General features: G+C 42.6%; 1 protein-coding gene across 3 annotated transcripts in view; it reads left to right on the top strand.

The window, feature by feature from the left end:
- mtor (mechanistic target of rapamycin kinase) overlaps positions 1-24,220 on the top strand; it is a 225,174-nt gene that overhangs the window by 125,673 nt on the left and 75,281 nt on the right. For all 3 annotated transcript variants that reach the window (XM_062999154.1, XM_062999155.1, XM_062999153.1), the window contains 2 exons: positions 14,305-14,380; positions 18,742-18,881. In XM_062999154.1, the coding sequence (XP_062855224.1) occupies positions 14,305-14,380; positions 18,742-18,881 (216 nt within the window). The remainder of the gene's footprint in view (positions 1-14,304; positions 14,381-18,741; positions 18,882-24,220) is intronic.

Below are 24,220 nucleotides of genomic sequence, written 5' to 3'. Positions count from 1 at the left end.
CCCCCCTGAGCTTCATACCTGGTACACCCCGATCAGCCATAACATTAAAACCACCTTCTTTTTACACTCACTGACTGTAGTCCATCTGTTGCTCTGCATGCTTTGTTAGCCCCCTTTCATGCTGTTCTTCAGTAGTCAGGACTCTCACAGGACCACTATATATATATATATATATATATATATATATATATATATATATATATACTGGTGCTGGTCATAAAATTAGAATATCATGAAAAAGTTGATTTATTTCAGTAATTCCATTCAAAAAGTGAAACTTGTATATTATATTCATTCATTACACACAGACTGATATATTTCAAATGTTTATTTCTTTTAATGTTGATGATTATAACTGACAACTAATGAAAACCCCAAATTCAGTATCTCAGAAAATTACAATATTGTGACAAGGTACAATACTGAAGACACCTGGTGCCACACTCTAATCAGCTAATTAACTCAAAACACCTGCAAAGGCCTTTAAATGGTCTCTCAGTCTAGTTCTGTAGGCTACACAATCATGGGGAAGACTGCTGACTTGACAGTTGTCCAAAAGACGACCATTGACACCTTGCACAAGGAGGGCAAGACACAAAAGGTCATTGCTAAAGAGGCTGGCTGTTCACAGAGCTCTGTGTCCAAGCACATTAATAGAGAGGCGAAGGGAAGGAAAAGATGTGGTAGAAAAAAGTGTACAAGCAATAGGGATAACCGCACCCTGTAGAGGATTGTGAAACAAAACCCATTCAAAAATGTGGGGGAGATTCACAAAGAGTGGACTGCAGCTGGAGTCAGTGCTTCAAGAACCACCACGCACAGACGTATGCAAGACATGGGTTTCAGCTGTCGCATTCCTTGTGTCAAGCCACTCTTGAACAAGAGACAGCGTCAGAAGCGTCTCGCCTGGGCTAAAGACAAAAAGGACTGCTGAGTGGTACAAAGTTATGTTCTCTGATGAAAGTACATTTTGCATTACCTTTGGAAATCAAGGTCCCAGAGTCTGGAGGAAGAGAGGAGAGACACAGAATCCACTTTGCTTGAGTTCCAGTGTAAAGTTTCCACAGTCAGTGATGGTTTGGAGTGCCATGTCATCTGCTGGTGTTGGTCCACTGTGTTTTCTGACGTCCAAGGTCAACGCAGCCGTCTACCAGGAAGTTTAAGAGCACTTTATGCTGCTGACCAACTTTATGGAGATGCAGATTTCATTTTCCAACAGGACTTGGCACCTGCACACAGTGCCAAAGTTACCAGTACCTGGTTTAAGGACCATAGTATCCCTGTTCTTAATTGGCCAGCAAACTCGCCTGAGGAAGATGCGATACGCCAGACCCAACAATTCAGAAGAGCTGAAGGCCACTATCAGAGCAACCTGGGCTCTCATAACACCTGAGCAGTGCCACAGACTGATGGACTCCATGCCACGCCGCATCGCTGCAGTAATCCAGGCAAAAGGAGCCCCAACTAAGTATTGTGCTGTACATGCTCATACTTTTCATCTTCATACTTTTCAGTTGGCCAACATTTCAAAAAATCCTTTTATTGTATTGGTCTTAAGTAATATTCTAATTTTCTGAGATACTGAATTTGGGGTTTTCATTAGTTCATTAGTTAATGATCAACATTAAAAGAAATTATCATTTGAAATATATCAGTCTGTGTGTAATGAATGAATATAATATACAAGTTTCACTTTTTGAATGGAATTACTGAAATAAATCAACTTTTTCATGATATTCAAATTTTATGACCAGCACCAGTATGTGTATGTATATATATATATTAGGGCTGTCAAACGATTAAAATTTTTAATCGCGATTAATCTCAGAATTTCATATAGTTAATCGCGATTAATCGCATTAAAAAAAATCTGTGTAAATGTTATAGAAAACAAGGATTTTTAAGTGAAATGTTACAATTAAAATGGTGAACACATTTTATGCTAAATGTACTTATGTTAAAAACTGCTGGGACAAGAGAAAACTGTAAGGGAGTTTTATTCACTCACATACTAGGCAGTAAATGTCAGATTGTAGGTTAGAATTTCTCCATCAGCAAACATTGTAGATCAGCGGTGCTTTAGGTGGGATAAGGCGTAGTTATTGTATCAGACTTGTCTGTGGTTGTATCGTGACGATGGTTTGATGGACGTTTCTACACGAAGTGAGTGTGTTTTGACCCTTTGGGGCTTCCATAGTTCATGAACTAACGTGCTTGACTCAGCTTTCCGGTATTCGGTACAGAAGAAGAAGTTAATTAAGTGTAATAAAGTGTTCTGCTCCCGACAACTTGTGAATATAGCGTGTATTTATTTCTTTATTATGCAAGTGCATCACTACCACGATCGGTTACATTATGTTAACAAACCGCAAATGAAAAACGGTGGCAAGTCCGACATTAAAACGTTTGTTCTACCAGTCAAGTGTCAACATGAACTAGAATTTGCGTTAATGGCACTAATTTTTTTAATCGCGTTAAATTGAGGTCGCGTTAATGCGTTATTATCGCGTTAACTTCGACAGCCCTAATATATATATATAATGAAACTTGATATATATAAAATGAAAACTGATATATATGGAATGAAAACTGATATATAAAATGAAACGATATATATTAAATGAAAACTAATATATATCAAATGAAACTCGATATACCGTATATATAATGAAACTAGATATATATGGAATAAAAACTGATATATTAAATGAAACTAGATATATATGGAATGAAAACTGATATATATAAAATGAAACTAGATATATATGGAATGAAACCGGATATATAAAATGAAAACTGATATATAAAATGAAAACTGATATACAGTGTATCACAAAAGTGAGTACACCCCTCACATTTCTGCAGATTTTTAAGTATATTTTTTCATGGGACAACACTGACAAAATGACACTTTGACACAATGAAAAGTAGTCTGTGTGCAGCTTATATAACAGTGTAAATTTATTCTTCCCTCAAAATAACTGAATATACAGCCATTAATGTCTAAACCACCGGCAACAAAAGTGAGTACACCCCTTAGTGAAAGTTCCTGAAGTGTCAATATTTTGTGTGGCCACCATTATTTCCCAGAACTGCCTTAACTCTCCTGGGCATGGAGTTTACCAGAGCTTCACAGGTTGCCACTGGAATGCTTTTCCACTCCTCCATGACGACATCACGGAGCTGGCGGATATTCGAGACTTTGCACTCCTCCACTTTCCGCTTGAGGATGCCCCAAAGATGTTCTATTGGGTTTAGGTCTGGAGACATGCTTGGCCAGTCCATCACCTTTACCCTCAGCCTCTTCAATAAAGCAGTGGTCGTCTTAGAGGTGTGTTTGGGGTCATTATCATGCTGGAACACTGCCCTGCGACCCATTTTCCGGAGGGAGGGGATCATGCTCTGCTTCAGTATTTCACAGTACTTATTGGAGTTCATGTGTCCCTCAATGAAATGTAACTCCCCAACACCTGCCGCACTCATGCAGCCCCAGACCATGGCATTCCCACCACCATGCTTGACTGTAGGCATGACACACTTATCTTTGTACTCCTCACCTGATTGCCGCCACACATGCTTGAGACCATCTGAACCAAACAAATTAATCTTGGTCTCATCAGACCATAGGACATGGTTCCAGTAATCCATGTCCTTTGTTGACATGTCTTCAGCAAACTGTTTGCGGGCTTTCTTGTGTAGAGACTTCAGAAGAGGCTTCCTTCTGGGGTGACAGCCATGCAGACCAATTTGATGTAGTGTGCGGCGTATGGTCTGAGCACTGACAGGCTGACCCCCCACCTTTTCAATCTCTGCAGCAATGCTGACAGCACTCCTGCGCCTATCTTTCAAAGACAGCAGTTGGATGTGACGCTGAGCACGTGCACTCAGCTTCTTTGGACGACCAACGCGAGGTCTGTTCTGAGTGGACCCTGCTCTTTTAAAACGCTGGATGATCTTGGCCACTGTGCTGCAGCTCAGTTTCAGGGTGTTGGCAATCTTCTTGTAGCCTTGGCCATCTTCATGTAGCGCAACAATTCGTCTTTTAAGATCCTCAGAGAGTTCTTTGAGGTGCCATGAGGTGCCATGTTGGAACTTTCAGTGACCAGTATGAGAGAGTGTGAGAGCTGTACTACTAAATTGAACACACCTGCTCCCTATGCACACCTGAGACCTAGTAACACTAACAAATCACATGACATTTTGGAGGGAAAATGACAAGCAGTGCTCAATTTGGACATTTAGGGGTGTAGTCTCTTAGGGGTGTACTCACTTTTGTTGCCAGTGGTTTAGACATTAATGGCTGTATATTGAGTTATTTTGAGGGAAGAATACATTTACACTGTTATATAAGCTGCACACAGACTACTTTTCATTGTGTCAAAGTGTCATTTTGTCAGTGTTGTCCCATGAAAAGATATACTTAAATATCTGCAGAAATGTGAGGGGTGTACTCACTTTTGTGATACACTGTATATTAAATGAAACTTGATATATATAAAATGAAACTAGATATTTATGGAATGAAAACTGATATATATAAAATGAAACTTGATATATATACAATGAAATTTGCTACCAGGTATGAAGCTCAGTGGGCCATCATTTTGTCCAGTCCATTTCTGGACTTTCCCCGCTCTGCTTTTTTGAGTTGCTCCAGTGCAAACAAAAGAAATAAACATAGCAATAAAAACTATGTCTAATTGCAGCAATTTTCTGGTAGACGTGGTGCATTTTTTCAAAGACTTGAAGCGTTGCCAATATTTTTAGCCATGCCTGTTTCTTAAGGGTAGCCGTGATTGCTTGGCAAGATCGTGCAGCCAAAAAACCTTTTTGTTCGATCAGAAGTGCATCAGGAATTCTCAACCAATTCAGTCCATCTTAAGTTGATCTTTATGTAAAGTGAGCTTCAACCTCCACAAGCCAGTTGCCTCGATTTACCAATTAATAATCTTAACTTGGGCATTTGCTGATTTTCCACCGCCCAGAGTCAGAAGTATTAGGACTAGAATGATGTTTATGAGCTTGGATGCAGTTTCTCTGTTTTTGCTATTAGTCTTCACTAGGAATTTCTGGCATCCGTTAGAAACTACAACCCCAAATCAAAAGTTAGGACAGCATGGAAAATGCAAAAAATGAGTTTATTACATTTACTTTTATTTCATTGCAGACAGGATGAACCTGAGATATTTCATGTTTTGTCTGCTCAACTTCATTTCATTTATTAATAAACATCCATTCCTGCAAACACGTCTTAAGATGTACAACAGTACGGGGTCGTTGTCGCATTTTCTGTTTCAAAATCCTCCACACATTGTCTATTGGAGACAAGTCAGGACTGCAGGCAGGTCAGTCCAGTACCTTCTTCCACAGCCATGCCTTTGTAATGTGTGCAGCATGTGGTTTTGCATTGTCTTGTTGAAAAATACATGGATGTCCCTGGAAAACATGACGTCTTGAAGGCAGCACATGTTGCTCTAAAATCTCAATGTACTTTTCTGCATTAATGCTGCCATCACAGCAGTGTTAATTTTGACAGCAAATTTTGATTTAGTTTTAGTCATAGTTTTTTGACTAAAATGTCATTTAGTTTTAGTCGTAATTTAGTCATCTGAATTGTTTTAGTTTTAGTCTAGTTTTAGTTGACTAATTATCATAAGCCTTTAGTCGACTAAATCTACAGTCGATTCAGTCGACTAAAATACATATTTGTTTGTTTGTTTATTAGGATTTTAACGTCATGTTTTTACACATTGGTTACATTCATGACAGAAACGGTAGTTACTCATTACACAAGTTTATTTGATTCACAAGGTTATATTGAACACAGTCATGGACAAATTTAGTATCTTCAATTCACCTCACTTGCACGTCTTTGGACTGTGGGAGGAAACCGGAGCACCCGGAGGAAACTCACGCAGACACGAGGAGAACATGCAAACTCCACACAGAAAGGACCCAGACCGCCCCACCTGGGGTTCGAACCCAGGACCTTCTTGCTGTGAGGCGACAGCGCTACCCACTTAGCCACCGTGCCGCCCTAAAATAAATATAAAGGGTGTAAAATGTAAATGCTTTTTTATCACTTCCCTTGAATTATTTAAGTCATTATATACACTTACACAAAATAAAACATTTTTAACCAGTTATGGAATATTATTAATGTTTGAATGTGCAATACACACAAAAACAGATTTAACTTATTTCAAACAACATCTTTATTTACCTGACCTTGCTTATTGAGCATAACAATAACAAAATATTAATGACCAGTAAGTCTGCTCTGCCTGAAAAGTATATGCATTGTTCATAACAAATTGCATATTACATTCTTTATAAAACTGGGTATCGTGAAAGCAGCAGTGCCATTATGTTGCCATTATACTACCAGCGGTGCCAGATGTCGTTCCAGATTTGTTGTGTTTTTACCCGAGATCGTCGCCCCACATGGTTTACACATCGTCTTGTTTTTCACGACATCAAATGAGAAATGTGTCCATATATCGACTCTCCTCTTTCTCCCTGTTGACATTGTGGAGTTAACCTAGTTCCATGAGTAAAAACAGTTCACAGGCTAGTCTGGTCTTCCCGGGTTTAGATCAAATGTGTGCGAGTGTGGTCTTACCGCGGTACCGCAAAAGATTAGTATTGATTGGATGGCTAATCGGCTTGTTCCGCCCCTCCACATACGCTAAAGTAGTTCTGATTGGATCTCTTTCTCGTCCCTGCCGAACATTTTCGTCTCGTTTTTATTCGTTGACGAAAGTGTCAATTCATTTCGTCATAGTTTTTATCCTTTTATGTAGTTTTTATTAAGTTATCGTCTTGTTTTTGCCATGAAAAAAAGGTCTGTTGACGAAAACTATGACGAAAATCATTCGTCAACGAAATTAACACTGCATCACAGAAGTGTTAATGACATTTGCTGAGGGCACTGACACAGCCCCATACCATGACAGATAATAGTCTGGATGGTCCGGAGCACACTGTGTCCATTTTTCCCCCAAAAAAGACCTGGAATGCTGATTCATCTGACCACAATACACGCTTCCACTGTGTGATGGTCCATCCTAGATGCCTCCGAGCCCAGAGAAGTCGACGCCGCTTCTGGACATGGGTAACATAAGGCTTTTTTTTAGCACAGTAATGTTTTAAGGGGCATTTGTGCATGTAACTCTTTATTGTAGTGCTTGACAAAGGTTGGCCAAAGTAATCCCTCACCCATGTGGTTATATCAGCTATTGTTGAGTGGCGGTTCTTGATGCAGTGCCGTCTGAGGGATCAAAGATCATAGGCGTTCCGGTTAAGCTTGCACTTGCACTGAAATTCCTCCCAATTCCTTGAATCATTTAATGATATTATGCACTGTAGAGGGAGAAATATGCAAATCCTTTCCAATCTTTCTTTGAGGTTTATTGTTTTTAAACATTTCAATCATTTTCCTATGCATTTGTTGATGAACTTGAGATCCTCATCAAACACTCAATCTTTCCTGGATGCTGCTTTTGTACCAAACCATGATTACAAAACACTAGTATTGACATGTCACACGTCTTGGAGTGAAATTTAATTTGACATAATATTCAATGAGTGTGGATAGAATCCTTCACATATGTAGGGTCACTTTAGACAGTCTGTATTTTCGCACCTCCCAATTGCTCCTGTTATTGCTGTTTAGTGAACAAAATGTACCCAGCATGGTATTATTTTTAGCACTTGTTTTAGGTGATGGAATTACGGCGTAGTTTAAAAACATTTCACACTTTCACGACATTCAAGGACGTCGTGTTCGGAGCGGGTGCAGGAAATTAGATTTTCCCCGTGTCTAATCGTTCAACCTTCCAAGACACGCCTGCCTGTCCATCCAGAGTTGTATGAGTACTCCAGAGGCGGTTTATTGAAAGCACGTCACCGATGACGCCTCTGGGTCTAAAGCAGGAAGGAGACACCGTTTGCGGTGTTACTGGAATAAAGGGGTTGTAATATCCCACGCCGCTGTCGGCACAGGTCATCGCACGGGCCGTATGCACCTCATTGGGACATCATGGTTCGGTTTTATTGCAGTCTGCCTGAAAGTCAACGAATCGCGTCTGACCACAGAGGGTCCATGTCACCGGGGATAGAATATTTGCTGAAGTAGCACACTGGCTCTTTGTTCAGGATCTTTAGAGCCATAGTGCTCGACTGGAGATGATTCATCATAAACATGACAGATTTATTCAGAACATTTAGTTCTAGTTCCATGACTTACATACTTATTTACCTCTAAGGGTGCATTCACATGGGAAGCGGCAAAACCGCTTTTGAGCCAGCTGTGCAGTTGTTTCATATGGAGTGCCACTTTGTTTGCCCCTGCTGTTCCTTGAGGCCCGCGTTTTTTGCGCTTGCCGCAGTGCTTAAAGTTCACCTGGTCGTTAAAGATCGACCCAGTTTTCCTCAGACCTTTTCAAAGCGCCTCCAATGAGGCAAACTGTTTGATATGACGTAGTAAAGCGACTCAGGTCGTGAACAAAGCTTAATATGACTTGTATTAAAACGTGTATTAAAACAACGACCAAGAAATTTAATTAGTGGAGAGAACTTAGTAATTAAGAGAGCAGTAGTACTTAAGACAGATTTAGTGTTCCTATGTCTTTCTCTTAATACATTAAGTCACATTAAGCTTTTTTAATGATAAGCATTTTAGATTCTCTCGGAAAAGCTGATTCTTACAATTTCTCAGCACCTCGAGCTATAACACAAGTTTAAAAGTGAAACAGGAGAAAAATCCAGCTAAACACAGATACACATGGATGCTTTCAAACCGGATTTGATGGATATCCCACACAAATGCAGATTCGTCTCATAGTCTTTTTTTTGTATGCATTTTCTCCCCCTTTAAAGCGTCCAATTGCCCAGTTTGCATTGCGCCTCCTCTCTGCCTCTGTCGATCTCTGCCCTGCCTGAGGAGATAGAAGCTAACCCACATCCCCTCCGACACGTGAGCAGCAAGCCGTATGCATCTTGCCACCCACACATTGATGAGTGTTGTGCCACCTAGCGTTGCGTGCGGAGAGACACACCCTAAGAGCACTCCTTTCTCATCTCTGTGCAGGCGCCTCTAATCAGCCAGCAGAGGTCGTAACTGCACCATTCTGACGGAGAGAGACCCACTTCCGACCTTAGTCCTGCCCATCTGAACAACAGGCCAATCGTTGTTCATATAGCCGCTCAGCCTCGGCCGGTAAGGCAGAGCTTCATAGTGGCACCTTTGACGACGTTTTACCGCACCGCTCAAGCCGAGCGCTGAACAAAGTGACAGTTTGCGCTGATGCTCGCAGCGAGCGAAGCACAAAACGCTTCTCGTGTTAATACGCCCTAAAGATTATATATCTTTAGTGCATTGACAACATTTATACACTGCCATATAACAAAGTAGTTCTTGGGAAATAACCAGATCAAAGCCAAAACAGCACTAGCAGGGATATTTTGACTGGCCTGTGATTGCACAGCCTCATACACAGACGGGTTTTGATGCACCGTGTATTACCGGTCGGCTGGGTGCCCTCTATTCTTCAGCAGACAAAAACCTCTAGTCTGCTGTGTGGGAAAAGACCAGACTAATAAGGGGTGGGGTTGTTAGCGCTGTGTAAGGATCTGGGTTGCCCAGGGAGCCTGTACAGAAAGTGGAGGAGTGCAGGGCTCTTTGTACTAGAAGCCGACCTCATGCGCAAATACAGCGAAGTATGGGACAATAAGAAGGGATTGGTGGACTGCACACACACTGGAGGGAGCATGTGTCAGGCGAATATATACACCCTCCTTGGACGGGGTCCCCAGCAGTGTATTGGCTACAGTAAATACAGTAAAAAAAAGCTTTCAACAAATGAACCGCAATTCGAGCCATAGTAGCTCTTCTGTTACCAGGTCCGAACCATTGTGTCATACTTTATGCAGTATAGAGTGCTTGTGACTTGTTTCCTCTTGGACCACTGTCTGTAGGTACTCATCATGGCTGCCTGTGAGCACCCCTTATTGTTTCAGAGATACTTCAACCCACTTGAAGTAATGACACTGCTTTATTCAATCTGTGCATTTGGAGTAACTACAATCAGCCCAACATTTAATATACACTATATTGCCAAAAGTATTCACTCACCCATCCAAATCATTGAATTCAGGTGTTCCAATCATTTCCATGGCCACAGGTGTATAAAACCAAGCACCTAGGCATGCAGACTGCTTCTACAAACATTAGTGAAAGAATGGGTCGCTCTCAGGAGCTCAGTGAATTCCAGCGTGGTACCGTGATAGGATGCCACCTGTACAACAAGTCCAGTCGTGAAATTTCCTCGCTACTAAATATTCCACAGTCGACTGTCAGTGGTATTATAACAAAGTGGAAGCGATTGGGAACGACAGCAACTCAGTCACAAAGTGGTAGCCACGTAAAATGACAGAGCGGGGTCAGCGGATGCTGAGGTGCATAGTGCGCAGAGGTCGCCAACTTTCTGCAGAGTCAATCGCTACAGACCTCCAAACTTCATGTGGCCTTTAGATGAGCTCAAGAACAGTGTGTAGAGAGCTTCATGGAATGGGTTTCCATGGCCGAGCAGCTGCATCCAAGCCCTACATCACCAAGCTCAATGCAAAGCGTCGGATGCAGTGGTGTAAAGCACGCCGCCACTGGACTCTAGAGCAGTGGAGACGTGTTCTCTGGAGTGACGAATCACGCTTCTCCGTCTGGCAATCCGATGGACGGCGCCAGGAGAACGGTACTTGTCTGACTGCATTGTGCCAAGTGTAAAGTTTGGTGGAGGGGGGATTATGGTGTGGGGTTGTTTTTCAGGAGTCGGGCTCGGCCCCTTAGTTCCAGTGAAGGGAACTCTTAATGCTTCAGCATACCAAGAGATTTTGGACAATATTATGCTCCCAAATTTGTGGGAACAGTTTGGGGATGGCCCCTTCCTGTTCCAACATGACTGCGCACCAGTGCACAAAGCAAGGTCCATACAGACATGGATGAGCCAGTTTAGTGTGGAAGAACTTGACTGGCCTGCACTTGATAGAACACCTTTGGGATGAATTAGAGAGGAGACTGTGAGCCAGGCCTCATCCAATATCAGTGTCTGACCTCACAAATGCGCTTCTGGAAGAATGGTCAAGAAATACAAATTCTAAGGTTTAAATCAGTAGTTCATGTGTTCCCAAGCCAACCTACATAAAAATACATAATTGATTTTGGACCTGCCAGCGACCAACTTAGGGAGTTTAAAAATTTTTTAATAGGTTAACTACTGAGCTAGGACTATGTTACGTCTGCCACCCTTCACATTTATTAACTTACATTACACATGAGTGGTTCCAGATGGGAGGTTTTCAACAGGTATTAAAGGGATCACGGACATGACGGAAAAATAGCCGACGGTTCATTTATTTCGTAAAACTGACAGACTTTAGCCACGGTGGTAAGCCCAGTGTACGTTTTAATATCTACAAGTCTTGTACTAAAGACGCAAAGATAAACAACTCATTTTAAAAGCAACAGGGAGCACGGATTTCTGGAAGACCGCAACCGATTTGTGGCCTGGTCTGCACGGCTGTGATGAAGATGAATGGCCGAGCGGTCATCTCAGATTAACCGAGCGTGTGTGTGTTTGTATTTGGACTGCACAAGGTTCCACTCTGTGCATATTGCAAACATCAATCAAGCTTAAAATCCTCCATATTTATAGTATATCATCAGGCGGTCACTCACACTCACATTTCTACAGTCAAATACCAGAGTTTTAAAGACGTTGAGTTTCAAGATATATTTTCTCATAGGGATGTTTGAGAAACCTGTTAATGTGTTCCATGGTCCTGTGGAACTGCATATACACCGATCAGCCATAACATTAAAACCACCTCCTTGTTTCTACACTCTGTCCATTTTATCAGATCCACTTACCATATAGAAGCACTTTGTAGTTCTACAATTACTGACTGTAGTCCATCTGTTTCTCTGCATGCTTTGTTAGCTCCCTTTCATTCTGTTCTTCAATGGTCAGGACTCTCCCCGGACCACTACAGAGCAGGTATTATTTGGGTGGTGGATTATTCTCAGCACTGCAGTGACACTGACATGGTGGTGGTGTGTTAGTGTGTGTTGTGCTGGTATGACTGAATAAGACAAAGCAGAACTGAGAATAGTCCACCAACCAAAAATATCCAGCTAACAGCACCTCATGGGCAGCATCCTGTGACCACGGATGAAGGTCTAGAAGATGATCAACTCAAACAGCAGCAATAGATGAGCGATCGTCTCTGACTTTACATCTCCAAGGTGGACCAACTAGGTAGGAGTGTCTAATAGAGTGGACAGTGAGTGGAGATGGTATTTAAAAATCCACTCATACCAGCACAACACACACTAACACACCACCACCATGTCGGTGTCACTGCAGTGCTGTTCGAACGATCCACCACCTAAATAATACCTGCTCTGTGGTGGTCCTGACCATTGAAGAACAGGGTGAAAGCATGTAGAAAGTATGTAAAGAAACAGATGGACTACAGTTAGTAATTGTAGAACTTCAAAGTGCTTCTATATTGTAAGTGGAGCTGATAAAATGTTATGGCTGATCTAATGTAAAATAATGGGGTTGTTTTTGACACTTATACACAAATATAATATAAAAACAGTAAAATACAGTAAAACCTGCACTTTACCTTTACTTCTTTATTGTTTCCTTATGCTTCTTAACCGTGGAGATGCTTGATCTTGGAATATCGTATTCTTTAGCGAGTTCAGTAAGGACACATTCACATAAGAAGAGGCAAAATAGCTTTTGTGCTGCTGTGCGGTAGTGTGGTGGTGCACAAAGCTTAACGTGACTTATTGTACTAAAACAACGAGAGAGGAATTTCATTAGTGCAGAGAACTTATGAGCAGTAATAATTAAGAGACGTTTAGTGTTTCTGTGTCGTTCTTTTAATACATTAAGCATTTTAGGCTCTCAGAAGAACTTATAACACAAGTTTAAAAGTGAAACAGGAGAAAAATCCAGCTAAACACAGATACACGTGGAGGCTTTTAGAGTGGATTTCACGGTTATTCCACACAAATGCAGATTCGTCTCATATTCGCACTTTGATGATGTTTTACTGCACTTTTACTCTCAAGCCAAGCACTGAACAAAGTGACAGTCGCACACACGTCGAGTTTAATGGTACAAATTTCTCGAAGAAGATTTTGAGTTTAGGGGACGTCGAGTTACAAGGTACCACTGTACACTGATTAGGCCTAACATTATGACCACCTTCCTAATATTGTATTGGTCCCACTTTTGCTGCTAAAACAACCCTGACACCTTTCTATCAGAACCTGCATTAACTTCTTCAGCAAGTTTACATTTACATTTTCAGCATTTAGCAGACGCTTTTATCCAAAGCGACTTACACAATGAGCAATTGAGGGTTAAGGACCTTGCTCAAGGATCCAACAGTGGCAACTTGGTGGTGGCGGGGCTTGAACTGGCAACCTTCTGTTTACTAGTCCAGTACCCTAACCACTGAGCTATCACTAAGTTGAGCTACAGTAGCTCGTCTGTTGGATCGGACCACACGGGCCAGCCTTCGCTCCCCACGTGCATCAATGAGCCTTGGCCGCCCATGACCCCGTTGCCGGTTTACCACTGTTCCTTCCTTGGGCCACTTTTGATATATACTGACCACTGCAGACCGGTAATACCCCACAAGAGCTGCAGTTTTGGAGATGCTCTGACCCAGTCGTCTAGCCATCACAATTTTACCCTTGTCAAACTTAGAAGCTCAAATCCTCACGCTTCTAACACATCAAGTTTGAGGATAAAATGTTCACTTGCTGCCTAATATATCCCACCTACTAACAGGTGCCGTGATGAAGAGATAAGCAGTGTTATTCACTCATGGTGGTCGGTGTGTATTAAATTAATAAAACTGGTGGCAATCTGGTCCCACAGTGGTTCACAAGATGTAACGTAAAGCCTCCACAAGAGTTTATTTTGTTCCTATGTACCTTTTAAAATGAGTTTATTTCTTATATTTCTGTGACCCATTTGAAAAACCCTGATCTAGAGTTCCTTGCAAAAGTCGTTTAGCGCGCGGCATCCAGCCCAACACCGTCACTCACGTGGTGCGAGCGCTGCCTGGAAGTCATTCCTACCGTGTCCTGTGTTTTGATTGTTGTGTACGGATGACCTCAGCTACCATCCATCAAGAACAGCTCCTCGGGGGCTCCTCGAGTGCGTTCCCAGACGTTCCCCTGTGCTAAAAGTTTCTCTTCTTTTGGTTTGTTTTGTTTTACAGTATCAACAACAAGCTGCAACAGCCGGAGGCCGCGTCAGGGGTCCTGGAGTACGCCATGAAGCACTTTGGTGAATTGGTGAGTGGTTTGTACATTTTCTGCTCGGGTGCGTTTGCACTGGTCTCATTTCCGCATTCCTTTACAAGAGACAGTGGATGCATTTTTAAAACATGACAGTATGTGGGCAAAAGTATGTGGACACCACACATAGTAACTGTCTTTAAATGCATTTTAGCCATTCCAATTGCATAAAATAAAACCATGAATGTCAATGGTTAGCCAGACCTTCTGTTCTACAATGAGTGTCCTTTTGTACCCAAAGTGAGGTCCATAAAGACTTGGTTTGAGTTTTGGAGTTCCTCTAAACAGAATTGACCTGTGCAGCGCCCTGACCCTTACTGCTTGAACTACAGTGGTACCTTGTAATTCAACGTCCCCTAAAGTCAAACTCTTTGAAACTCAACACACTGGTGGTGGATCATTCTCAGCACTGCAGTGACACTGACATGGTGGTGGTGTGTTAGTGTGTGTTGTGCTGGTATGAGTGGATCAGACACAGCAGTGCTGCTGGAGTTTTTAAACACCTCACTGTCACTGCTGGACTGAGAATAGTCCACCAACCAAAAAATATCCAGCCAACAGCACCCCATAGGCAGCGTCCTGTGACCACTGATGAAGGTCTCCAACATGATTAACTCAAACAGCAGCAATAGATGAGCGATCGTCTCTGACTTTACATCTACAAGGTGAACCAACTAGGTAGGAGGGTCTAATAGAGTGGACAGTGAGTGGACACGGTGTTTAAAAACTCCAGGAGTGCTGCTGTCTGATTCATTCGTACCAGCACAACACACACTAACACACCACCACCATGTCAGTGTCACTGCAGTGCTGAGAATGATCCACTACCTAAATAATACCTGCTCTGTGGTGGTTCTGTGGGGGTCCTGACCACTGAAGAACAGGGTGAAAGCAGGCTGAAGAGGTATGTAGAGAAACAGATGGACTACAGTCAGTAATTGTAGAACTACAAAGTGCTTCTATATGGTAAGTGGAGCTGATAAAATGGACAGTGAGTGTAGAAACGAGGAGGTGGTTTTAGTGTTACGGCTGATCGGTGTATATAACTCAATATATAGGAGGTGTATCCACATACTTGGCCATATAGGATGATGTGAACCATTTTTAATTGGATGTTATTCTCACTGCAACTTAAAAGCAAACAATTCAAACCATTTGCTTCTAAAGTCGCATGCTGTTAGTAAAGCTACTTTGATTTCTTGGTGTTAGTTGTGTTGGTGGTATAAGCGGTTAGTAGTGTTTCATTATCTGTGAATAGATCTGTCCCACAAGGCTGTTTTTGGTAATAAATGGAATCTATGGCGTAAACATGTTTGTTTATTCATTTCCATACTTAATTGGCATCTGTTGTTTTTTCGCCGAAAGGTCATGCCAGTGTGTTTGCCAAGTCTTTCATAAGCTAATAAAAAACATAGTTCTCAGTATCTTTAGCTAGCTGGAACATTTTCTTCTAGACACACACGGTATGGCCAAAAGTATGTGGACACCCTTTGTATTTAGTGACTGTGGGTGTTTCAGACGTACACATTTCTAACAGGTATATAATGTATATAATAATAATTATAATAATAATAACAACAATCATAATAATAATCTACACCGACAAGGCATAACATTATGACCACTGACAGGTGAAGTGAATAACACTGATTATCTCTTCATCACGGCACCTGTTAGTGGGTGGGATATATTAGGCAGCAAGTGAACATTTTAAGTGTAAGGATTTGAGGGAGTTTGACAAGGGCTGAATTGTGATGGCTAGACGACTGGGTCAGAGCATCTCCAAAACTGCAGCTCTTGTGGTGTGTTCCCGGTCTGTGGTCAGTATCTATCAAAAGTGGTCCAAGGAAGGAACAGTGGTAAACCGGCGACAGGGTCATGGGCGACCAAGGTTCATTGATGCACGTGGAGAGCGAAGGCTGGCCTGTGTGGTCCAATCCAACAGACGAGCTACTGAAGAAGTTAATGCTGGTTCTGATAGAAAGGTGTCAGAATACACAGTGCATCACAGTTTGTTGCGTATGGAGCTGAATAGCCGCAGACGAGTCAGGGTGCCCATACTGACCCCTGTCCACCGCCGAAAGCGCCAACAATGGGCACGTTGGTCTGATGAATCACGTTTTCTTTTACATCACGTGGATGGTCGGGTGCGTGTGCGTCGCTTACCTGGGGAACACATGGCACCAGGATGCACTATGGGAAGAAGGCAAGCCGGCGGAGGCAGTGTGATGCTTTGGGCAATGTTCTACTGGGAAACCTTGGGTCCTGCCATCCATGGATGTTACTTTGACACGTACCACCTACCTAAGCATTGTTGCAGACCATGTACACCCTTTTATGTAAATAGTATTCCCTGATGGCTGTGGCCTCTTTTAGCAGGATAATGCACCCTGCCACAAAGCAAAAATGCTTCAGGAATGGTTTGAGGAGCACAACAACGAGTTTGAGGTGTTGACTTGGCCTCCAAATTCCCCAGATCTCAATCCAATCGAGCATCTGTGGGACGTGCTGGACAAACAAGTCTGATCCATGAAGGATCACCTCACAACTTACAGGAGATAAAGGATCTGCTGCTTACATCTTGGTGCCAGATACCACAGCCCACCTTCAGGGGTCAGGGCTGTTTTGGCAACAAAAGGGGGACCAAGATAATATGAGGAAGGTGGTCATAATATATTATGCCTGATCTGTGTATAATATTGTTCTTTAAAATAAATTATGTGCTTTCAACTTTGTTACGCCCGATAGCGGTCTTGGGTTTGCGCAGTTGTGTACAGCTGAGTCACCTGAGCACGCCATACAGATAAATAATAAGTCAGACATGGTCGGATGGGGCTTTTTTGTCATCTGGCCATCCTTGATTCGATTGGGGTTTTTTGGGATTGTCAGGAATTGAGAGATAAATGGGGAAAAATGGATGTAAATAAGAAATAAGCTTGAAATGGGACGACTTGTAAAATAACAGTGGGAACATTTCCAGTAAGTGGTACTGACAGGTGAGGGGTCAGTTGAGGATTTCATTGAGCGAAACGTTTATTTTGCCTCTGGACTTTTCTTCATCTTCTCGTCATGTGGAAAAAGCACATTCTACTTCAGCTCGGTTTCCCGGAATGCCACAGGAAATCCTATAGAATCAGGTGTAGCTTATTTTTATACTTATAATAATATTTTTATACTTATAATTATTTTAAATGAATTGGGTATGATAGACAGTTGTGTGCTGAATAATGACAACAACGTCCTGACTTTAACGTTAACTCTGTGAAAACCAGGATAACAACGTGATAATGAGGGTCAAATACGATTCACTAATACAGCCCAAACTGTCAAAGCTGTTTTTACTAGTTCCAGCGGTGTGTATGTGTTTATTTTGCCTGACATTGCCCTGTTGACACCAGTACGAAACCTAGGTGGCAGGCCTGAAGCTTTCAATCCCAAGACCTCCCAGTGAGAGTTCATCCGCTTTGTTTTCCTTTGAGAGAATAATAAGAGAACAGCAGACTTAAGACTGATTTACACTTTGTGGCATCTGCTGTGTTGGGTTGTAGAAAGCCTGCCATTAAAAACAACCAGCGTGCCCTCTTTTTACAGCTTCCATTGAGAAACTGGGGTATTTAGTCTTCAGACACACAAATAAATACACAAATAAATATTTTTGGCCTCCTTAGATCTTACTTTGGTCTTTTTGAAGCTGAATATGTTTAAACAGGAGCACTTTGGGCAGGGCATTGATCCATCGCAGGGCTTCAGCCATCCTCCCCTTAAATATTGTCAATCATGTCTGTCTAGACGCCGGACGACCTATAGCATTTCTAACCTTCGAGGTTCAAACCTGGATCTAAGCAGTAGAAGGCTGGTGTAATAGACACTGTACCACCCAAACACCTACCTCGTAATTGGTGTGATACAGTTTATCATTATTATTAACTTCATACTGGTGGCGCAGAGGTAATTTATTCTAGCCCACTGCTGCTAAGATCCAGGGTTTGAATACCCAGGGGTGACAGTTGACAGGATGCCAATCCATTGTGAGGCCTCTGCCATCCTTCCTTTCTCAGACATAGCCTGGCTATCATTGGCTGTGTCTCAGAAAGAGAGGATGGCCGAGGCTCCACAATGCATTGGCAATCACTGGCTATGTCTCAGAAAGAGAGGATGGCCGAGGCTCTACAATGGATTGGCTATCATTGGCTGTGTCTGAGAAACGGGTGATGGCCGAGGCTCCACAATGGATTGGCAATCACTGGCTATGTCTCAGAAAGAGAGGATGGCCGAGGCTCCTCAATAGATTGGCACAATGGATTGGCACCCAGTGATTCCAGCACAGTCTGACCCACTGCTTTGTCTTCCTTTTTCAGGAGATCCAGGCCACCTGGTATGAGAAGCTCCATGAGTGGGAAGATGCTCTGGTTGCCTACGATAAGAAGATTGACATGAACAAAGAGGACCCCGAGCTCATTCTTGGCCGCATGCGGTGTTTAGAGGCGCTGGGTGAATGGTAGGTGCACAGATCAACATTATGCATATACACTGATCAGCCATAACATTAAAACCGCCTCCTTGTTTCTACACTCACTGTCCATTTTATCAGCTCCACTTACCATATAGAAGCTATTTGTAGTTCTACAATTACTGACTGTAGTCCATCTGTTACTCTGCATGCTTTTTTAGCCTGCTTTCACTCTGTTCTTCAATGGTCAGGACCCCCACAGGACCACCACAGAGCAGGTATTATTTAGGTGGTTGGTCATTCTCAGCAGTGACACTGACATGGTGGTGGTGTGTTAGTGTGTGTTGTGCTGGTATGAGTGGATCAGACACAGCAGTGCTGATGGAGTTTTTAAATACCGTGTCCACTCACTGTCCACTCTATTAGACACTCCTACCTAGTTGGTCCACCTTGTAGATGTAAAGCCAGAGACCCTCTCATTCGAGCAGTGACAGTGAGGTGTTTAAAAACTCCAGCAGCGCTGCTGTGTCTGATCCACTCATACCAGCACAACACACACTAACACACCACCACCATGTCAGTGTCACTGCAGTGCTGAGAATGATCCACCACCAAAATAATACCTACTCTGTAGTGGTCCTGTGAGAGTCCTGACCATTGAAGAACAGCATGAAACCGGGCTAACAAAGCATGCAGAGAAACAGATGGACTACATTTAGTAATTGTAGAACTACAAAGTGCTTCTATATGGTAAGTGGAGCTGATAAAATGGACAGTGAGTGTAGAAACAAGGAGGTGGTTTTAATGTTATGGCTGATCAGTGTAAATTGCATTAAGCTTCATATAGAGGTCAGAAATATAATTTAGATATATAGTGGGTCTGTTTGAAAACCTAGTGAGCTGCCTACTGCCTATCTAGGCAGCTGCCTAAGTAGAGAGGATTATAATAAGACATCAAACTTATTAGGCAGATTATTTAGACACACTACTTAGACAGTTATTATGGCGATTATGTCACCTCAGTTTTCACTTACTAAGCTAACAGAGTAGGCCTTTCAATCCAATGGGCTGAGGTTTTTGTGGGAAAAGTTGCCGCACTGAATGCTGGGATTGCCTTCACCGTTAAGGCAGCATCGGATGCTCCCTCATCATTCATGAGTCTGTGTAGAGAGCTCACTAGGTTTTAAACACTGACCTGCAATAACAATGGCAAACAGCAGCTGCTGGCTTCAGCAAGGGGGCATGAATCAAGCCATGCAAGTTATCCTGGAAGAGACAGCATCCTTCCTTGCTGACGATGTTCAGCAGCACAATGTCTGTGTGTGGATTGGATGGAGGACCACCAGATCAAGACCCGGCCAGCACGAGCTCCAAATCTGAACCCCCCTGAAAACCTCTGGAATGATGATCACAAGCCACCAAAGAAATCCGAGTTGCTTGAACTGTTGCGTAATGTCACCCAACAGCCAACAAGATGCATTTAAGCTGTGATTCGATGAGGTGGGAGGAAACCGGAGTACCCGCAAAGATATAACCCAGGCATAGCAAGTACACGCAGAACTTCTTACAGTGACCAGAGGCTAGGATGAAATCTTGGAAAATATTAGCACATTTTGCTTATTTTCATCTTCTCGGTCATAAACATCCTCATTTATAGTCACACGTTCTTCCTCTCCGTTTCATTCAGTAAATCTTGTTTGCCATTTTATGAGCAAGATCAAAGTTAAAGTCCTCTGAACGGGAATGGAATGGAATGCTCTGGAGTAAACCTTTGTGTTTAAGTAGTGACCGGACAGACCTCGTTCATGCTTACGGGTTCCTGAATATTCATAATGGAAATATGACTGACTGGGCGAGGGGAAAGGAAAATGGAAGCATTTGGTGGAAAGCGTGGTGGTACAGTGTTTACAGTGAAGTCATAGCATGGTTTTAGGATGGTTTCTTTGTTTTGTAAGGCCTGTTACATAAGTAAATCTGACTGGAAGGGAGTTGTGAAGGGGTGTGAATGCATCCCACCAAAAAACTCATCATTCATTTCCATACAAATAATCGTAAGGAACAATTTTAGAATCTTTTCTGTTGTTTTTATTGCTGTTATATATTTTATTGTACTCCAATGAGCCAAAACATCAGGAACCTTCCCAACAAAATGAAGAATGGCTTCCGAAAGGCCCAGTCAGAGCTTAGATCTGAATACCATATTTCAGACTTTTGACCGGCTCGTGAGTAAAACTCAGAGTTTGTTTTGCTTGTGCTAATGGAATCCATAAGTCTCCATACTTCACTGTACACCACTATATGCAAATAATTAAAAAAAACAGAGTTTCTTACATTTACTTTGACTTTTATTTGATTGCAGACAGGATGAACCTGAGATATTTCATGTTTTATCTGCTCAACTTCATTTCATTTATTAATAAACATCCATTCCTGCATTTCAGACCTGCAACACATTTAAAAAAAAGTTGGGACAGTGAAGCTTTTACCACTTTGTAATGCTGCCATTCCTTTTGTGATCAAGTGATTTAGTGTTTCAGCTTTTATTTTGTCTCATTCTTCCTGCAAACACGTCTTAAGATGTGCAACAGTACGGGGTCGTCGTGGTCGCATTTTTTGTTGTAAAATCCTCCACACATTCTCTATTGGGGACAGGTCAGGACTGCAGGCAGGCCAGTCCAGTACCCGTACCCTCTTCTTCCACAGCCATGCCTTTGTAATGTGTGCAGCATGTGGTTTTGCATTGTCTTGTTGAAAAATGCATGAATGTCCCTGGAAAAGATGACGTCTTGAAGGCCGCATATGTTGCTCTAAGATCTCAATGTACTTTTCTGCATTAGTGCTGCCATCACAGAAGTGTAAATGACCCTTGCCAAGGGCACTGACACAGCCCCATACCATGACAGACCCTGGCTTTCGGACTTGTTGCTGATAACAGTCTGGATGCTCCTTTTCGTTCTGGAATGCTGATTCATCTGACCACAATACATGTTTCCACTGTGTGATGGTCCATCCTAGATGCCTCTGAGCCCAGAGAAGTCGACGCCGCTTCTGGACATGGTTAACATAAAGCTTCTTTTTTAGCACAGTAATGTTTTAAGTGGTATTTGTGCATGTAACTCTGTATTGTAGTGCTTGACAAAGGTTTGCTAAAGTAATCCCTCACCCATGTGGTTATATCAGCTATTGTTGAGTGGCGGTTCTTGATGCAGTGCCGTCTGAGGGATCGAAGATCACAGGCGTTCAGCTTAAGCTGCGCCCTTGGCCTTTACACACTGATTCCTTGAATGGTTTAATGATATTATGCACTGTAGAGGGAGAAATATGCAAATCCCTTCCAATCTTTCTTTGGGGTTCATTGTTTTTAAACATTTCAATCATTTTCTCACACATTTGTTGATAAACTGGAGATCCTCTGATCATCTTTGCTCATCAAAGACTCAGCCTTTCCTGGATGCTGCTTTTGTACCAAACCATGATTACAATCACCTGTTGACATCACGTAATAAAAGTCAAAGTAAATGTAAGGAACACTGCATTTTTATTTCATTTGCATTTTCCATACTGTCCCAACTTCTTCTGATTTGGGGTTGTATATTATTTTTCAATTTTTCCCTAAAGAAGTACCAGACCAATATATTTGCATGTTAATATTGTTTCTATCAGCTTTTCTTCCCTCCAGTTCTCTCTGGGTTTCTTATTGCTCATATAATACGACCTCCAGTCAGCTGGGAAAGTGTTTAATTCACCCCCCTCCCCCGAAATCTGGCTAGGAACTCTCGTATCAGGAGAATCTTGGGACCCTTTTCGTGCAGTGACCTTTCAGTGCCCCGCTGACAAAACACTGCCGGCCAATAGCCTTCCAAATGGTTTAGTCCTGGCCCTGGAATAGCCGGTATCACGTTCAGGACACAAAGGACCTTTTTGTTTCACAGCTTCGTACTCTCTGGTCCTGATATGATGTCATGCTGGTTTGTATTCAGTCAGATCTCCGACTTTACGGCGAAATTCCTTCAACATGACGCAGCCTAAAGATCTCATTACTGACAGGCTGAACCTCTGGGCTGCTGTTTTATTTGCTGATTCTTCTTCCAGCAGCTGGTCAGATGTGGCCAAATGTGGTCCGAATTAGTGCGTTTCATCTTTTTAAAAGCTACTTCTCTGCCCTCTTTCTGGGCACTTATCCAGAGTGCAGTGCATATATATCATCATGGCTACCTTAAAAAGGCTAGGATAGCCGCTCAGGTGGCGCAGCGGTAAAAAGACATGCGCTGCAACCAGAGCTGGATTTCAAAGGAGCGTCGTTTCGAATCCAGCTCTGCCTTCACGGTCGAGGCTGGGCGGCTATGGACAACGATTGACCGTAGGGGATGCTCTCTCAGGAACGGGGCGGTTGCGCCCTCTGCTGGCTGGTTGGTGGCGCCTGTATGGAGACGGGAGGGGGTGTGGCGGAGTGTGTGATCCTTCGTGCACAGTACTCTGCCACGCTACACTCGTCAAGTGTGGGTGATAAGACGGTCGATTAGCTGTGCACGTTTCGGAGGAGGCGTGGAACGGCCTCGTCAGCCCCAATCAGGAGCAGGAATCCGCACTAATGAGAGGATGATAGATGGGACGAAATTGGACGTGCTAAATTAAAATAAATTATATTATAAATTGTTTGAGATGGTTTGGTACAAAAGCAGCATCCAGGAAAGGCTGAGTCTCTGATGAGCAAAAATGATCAGATGATCTCCAGTTTGTCAATAAATGTGTGAGAAAATGATTGAAATGTTTAAAAACAATGTTCCTCAAAGAAAGATTGGAAGGGATTTGCATATTTCTCCCTCTACAGTGCATAATATCATTAAACCATTCAGGGAATCAGGAGGAATTTCAGTGTGTACCGGCCAAGGGTGCAAGCTTAAGCTGAACGCCTGTGATCTTCGATCCCTCAGACGACACTGCATCAAGAACCGCCACACAACAATAGCTGATATAACCACATGTGTAAGAGATTACTTTGGCAAACCTTTGTCAAGCTCTACAATACAGAGTTACATGCACAAATACCACTTACAACTTTACTGTGCAAAAAAGAAGCTTTATGTTCACCATGTACAGAAGCGGCGTCGACTTCTCTGGGCTCGGTGGCATCTAGGATGGACCATACCAGAGTGGAAATGTGTATTGTGCTCAGATGAATCAGCATTCCAGGACGCCGTGTGCTCCGAATCAAAGACGAAAAGGACCATCCAGACTGTTACAGCTAAAAGTCCAAAAGCCAGGGTCTGTCATGGTATGGGGATGTGTCCGTACCCTTGGCAAAGGTCATTTACACTTCTGTGATGGCAGCATTAATGCAGAAAAGTACATTGAGATCCTAGAGCAACATGTGCTGCCTTCAAGTT

The sequence above is a fragment of the Trichomycterus rosablanca genome, chromosome 7, assembly GCF_030014385.1.
Source record: "Trichomycterus rosablanca isolate fTriRos1 chromosome 7, fTriRos1.hap1, whole genome shotgun sequence".
Taxonomy (NCBI): Eukaryota; Metazoa; Chordata; class Actinopteri; order Siluriformes; family Trichomycteridae; genus Trichomycterus; species Trichomycterus rosablanca.
This window is presented reverse-complemented; position numbering and strand designations above follow the sequence as displayed.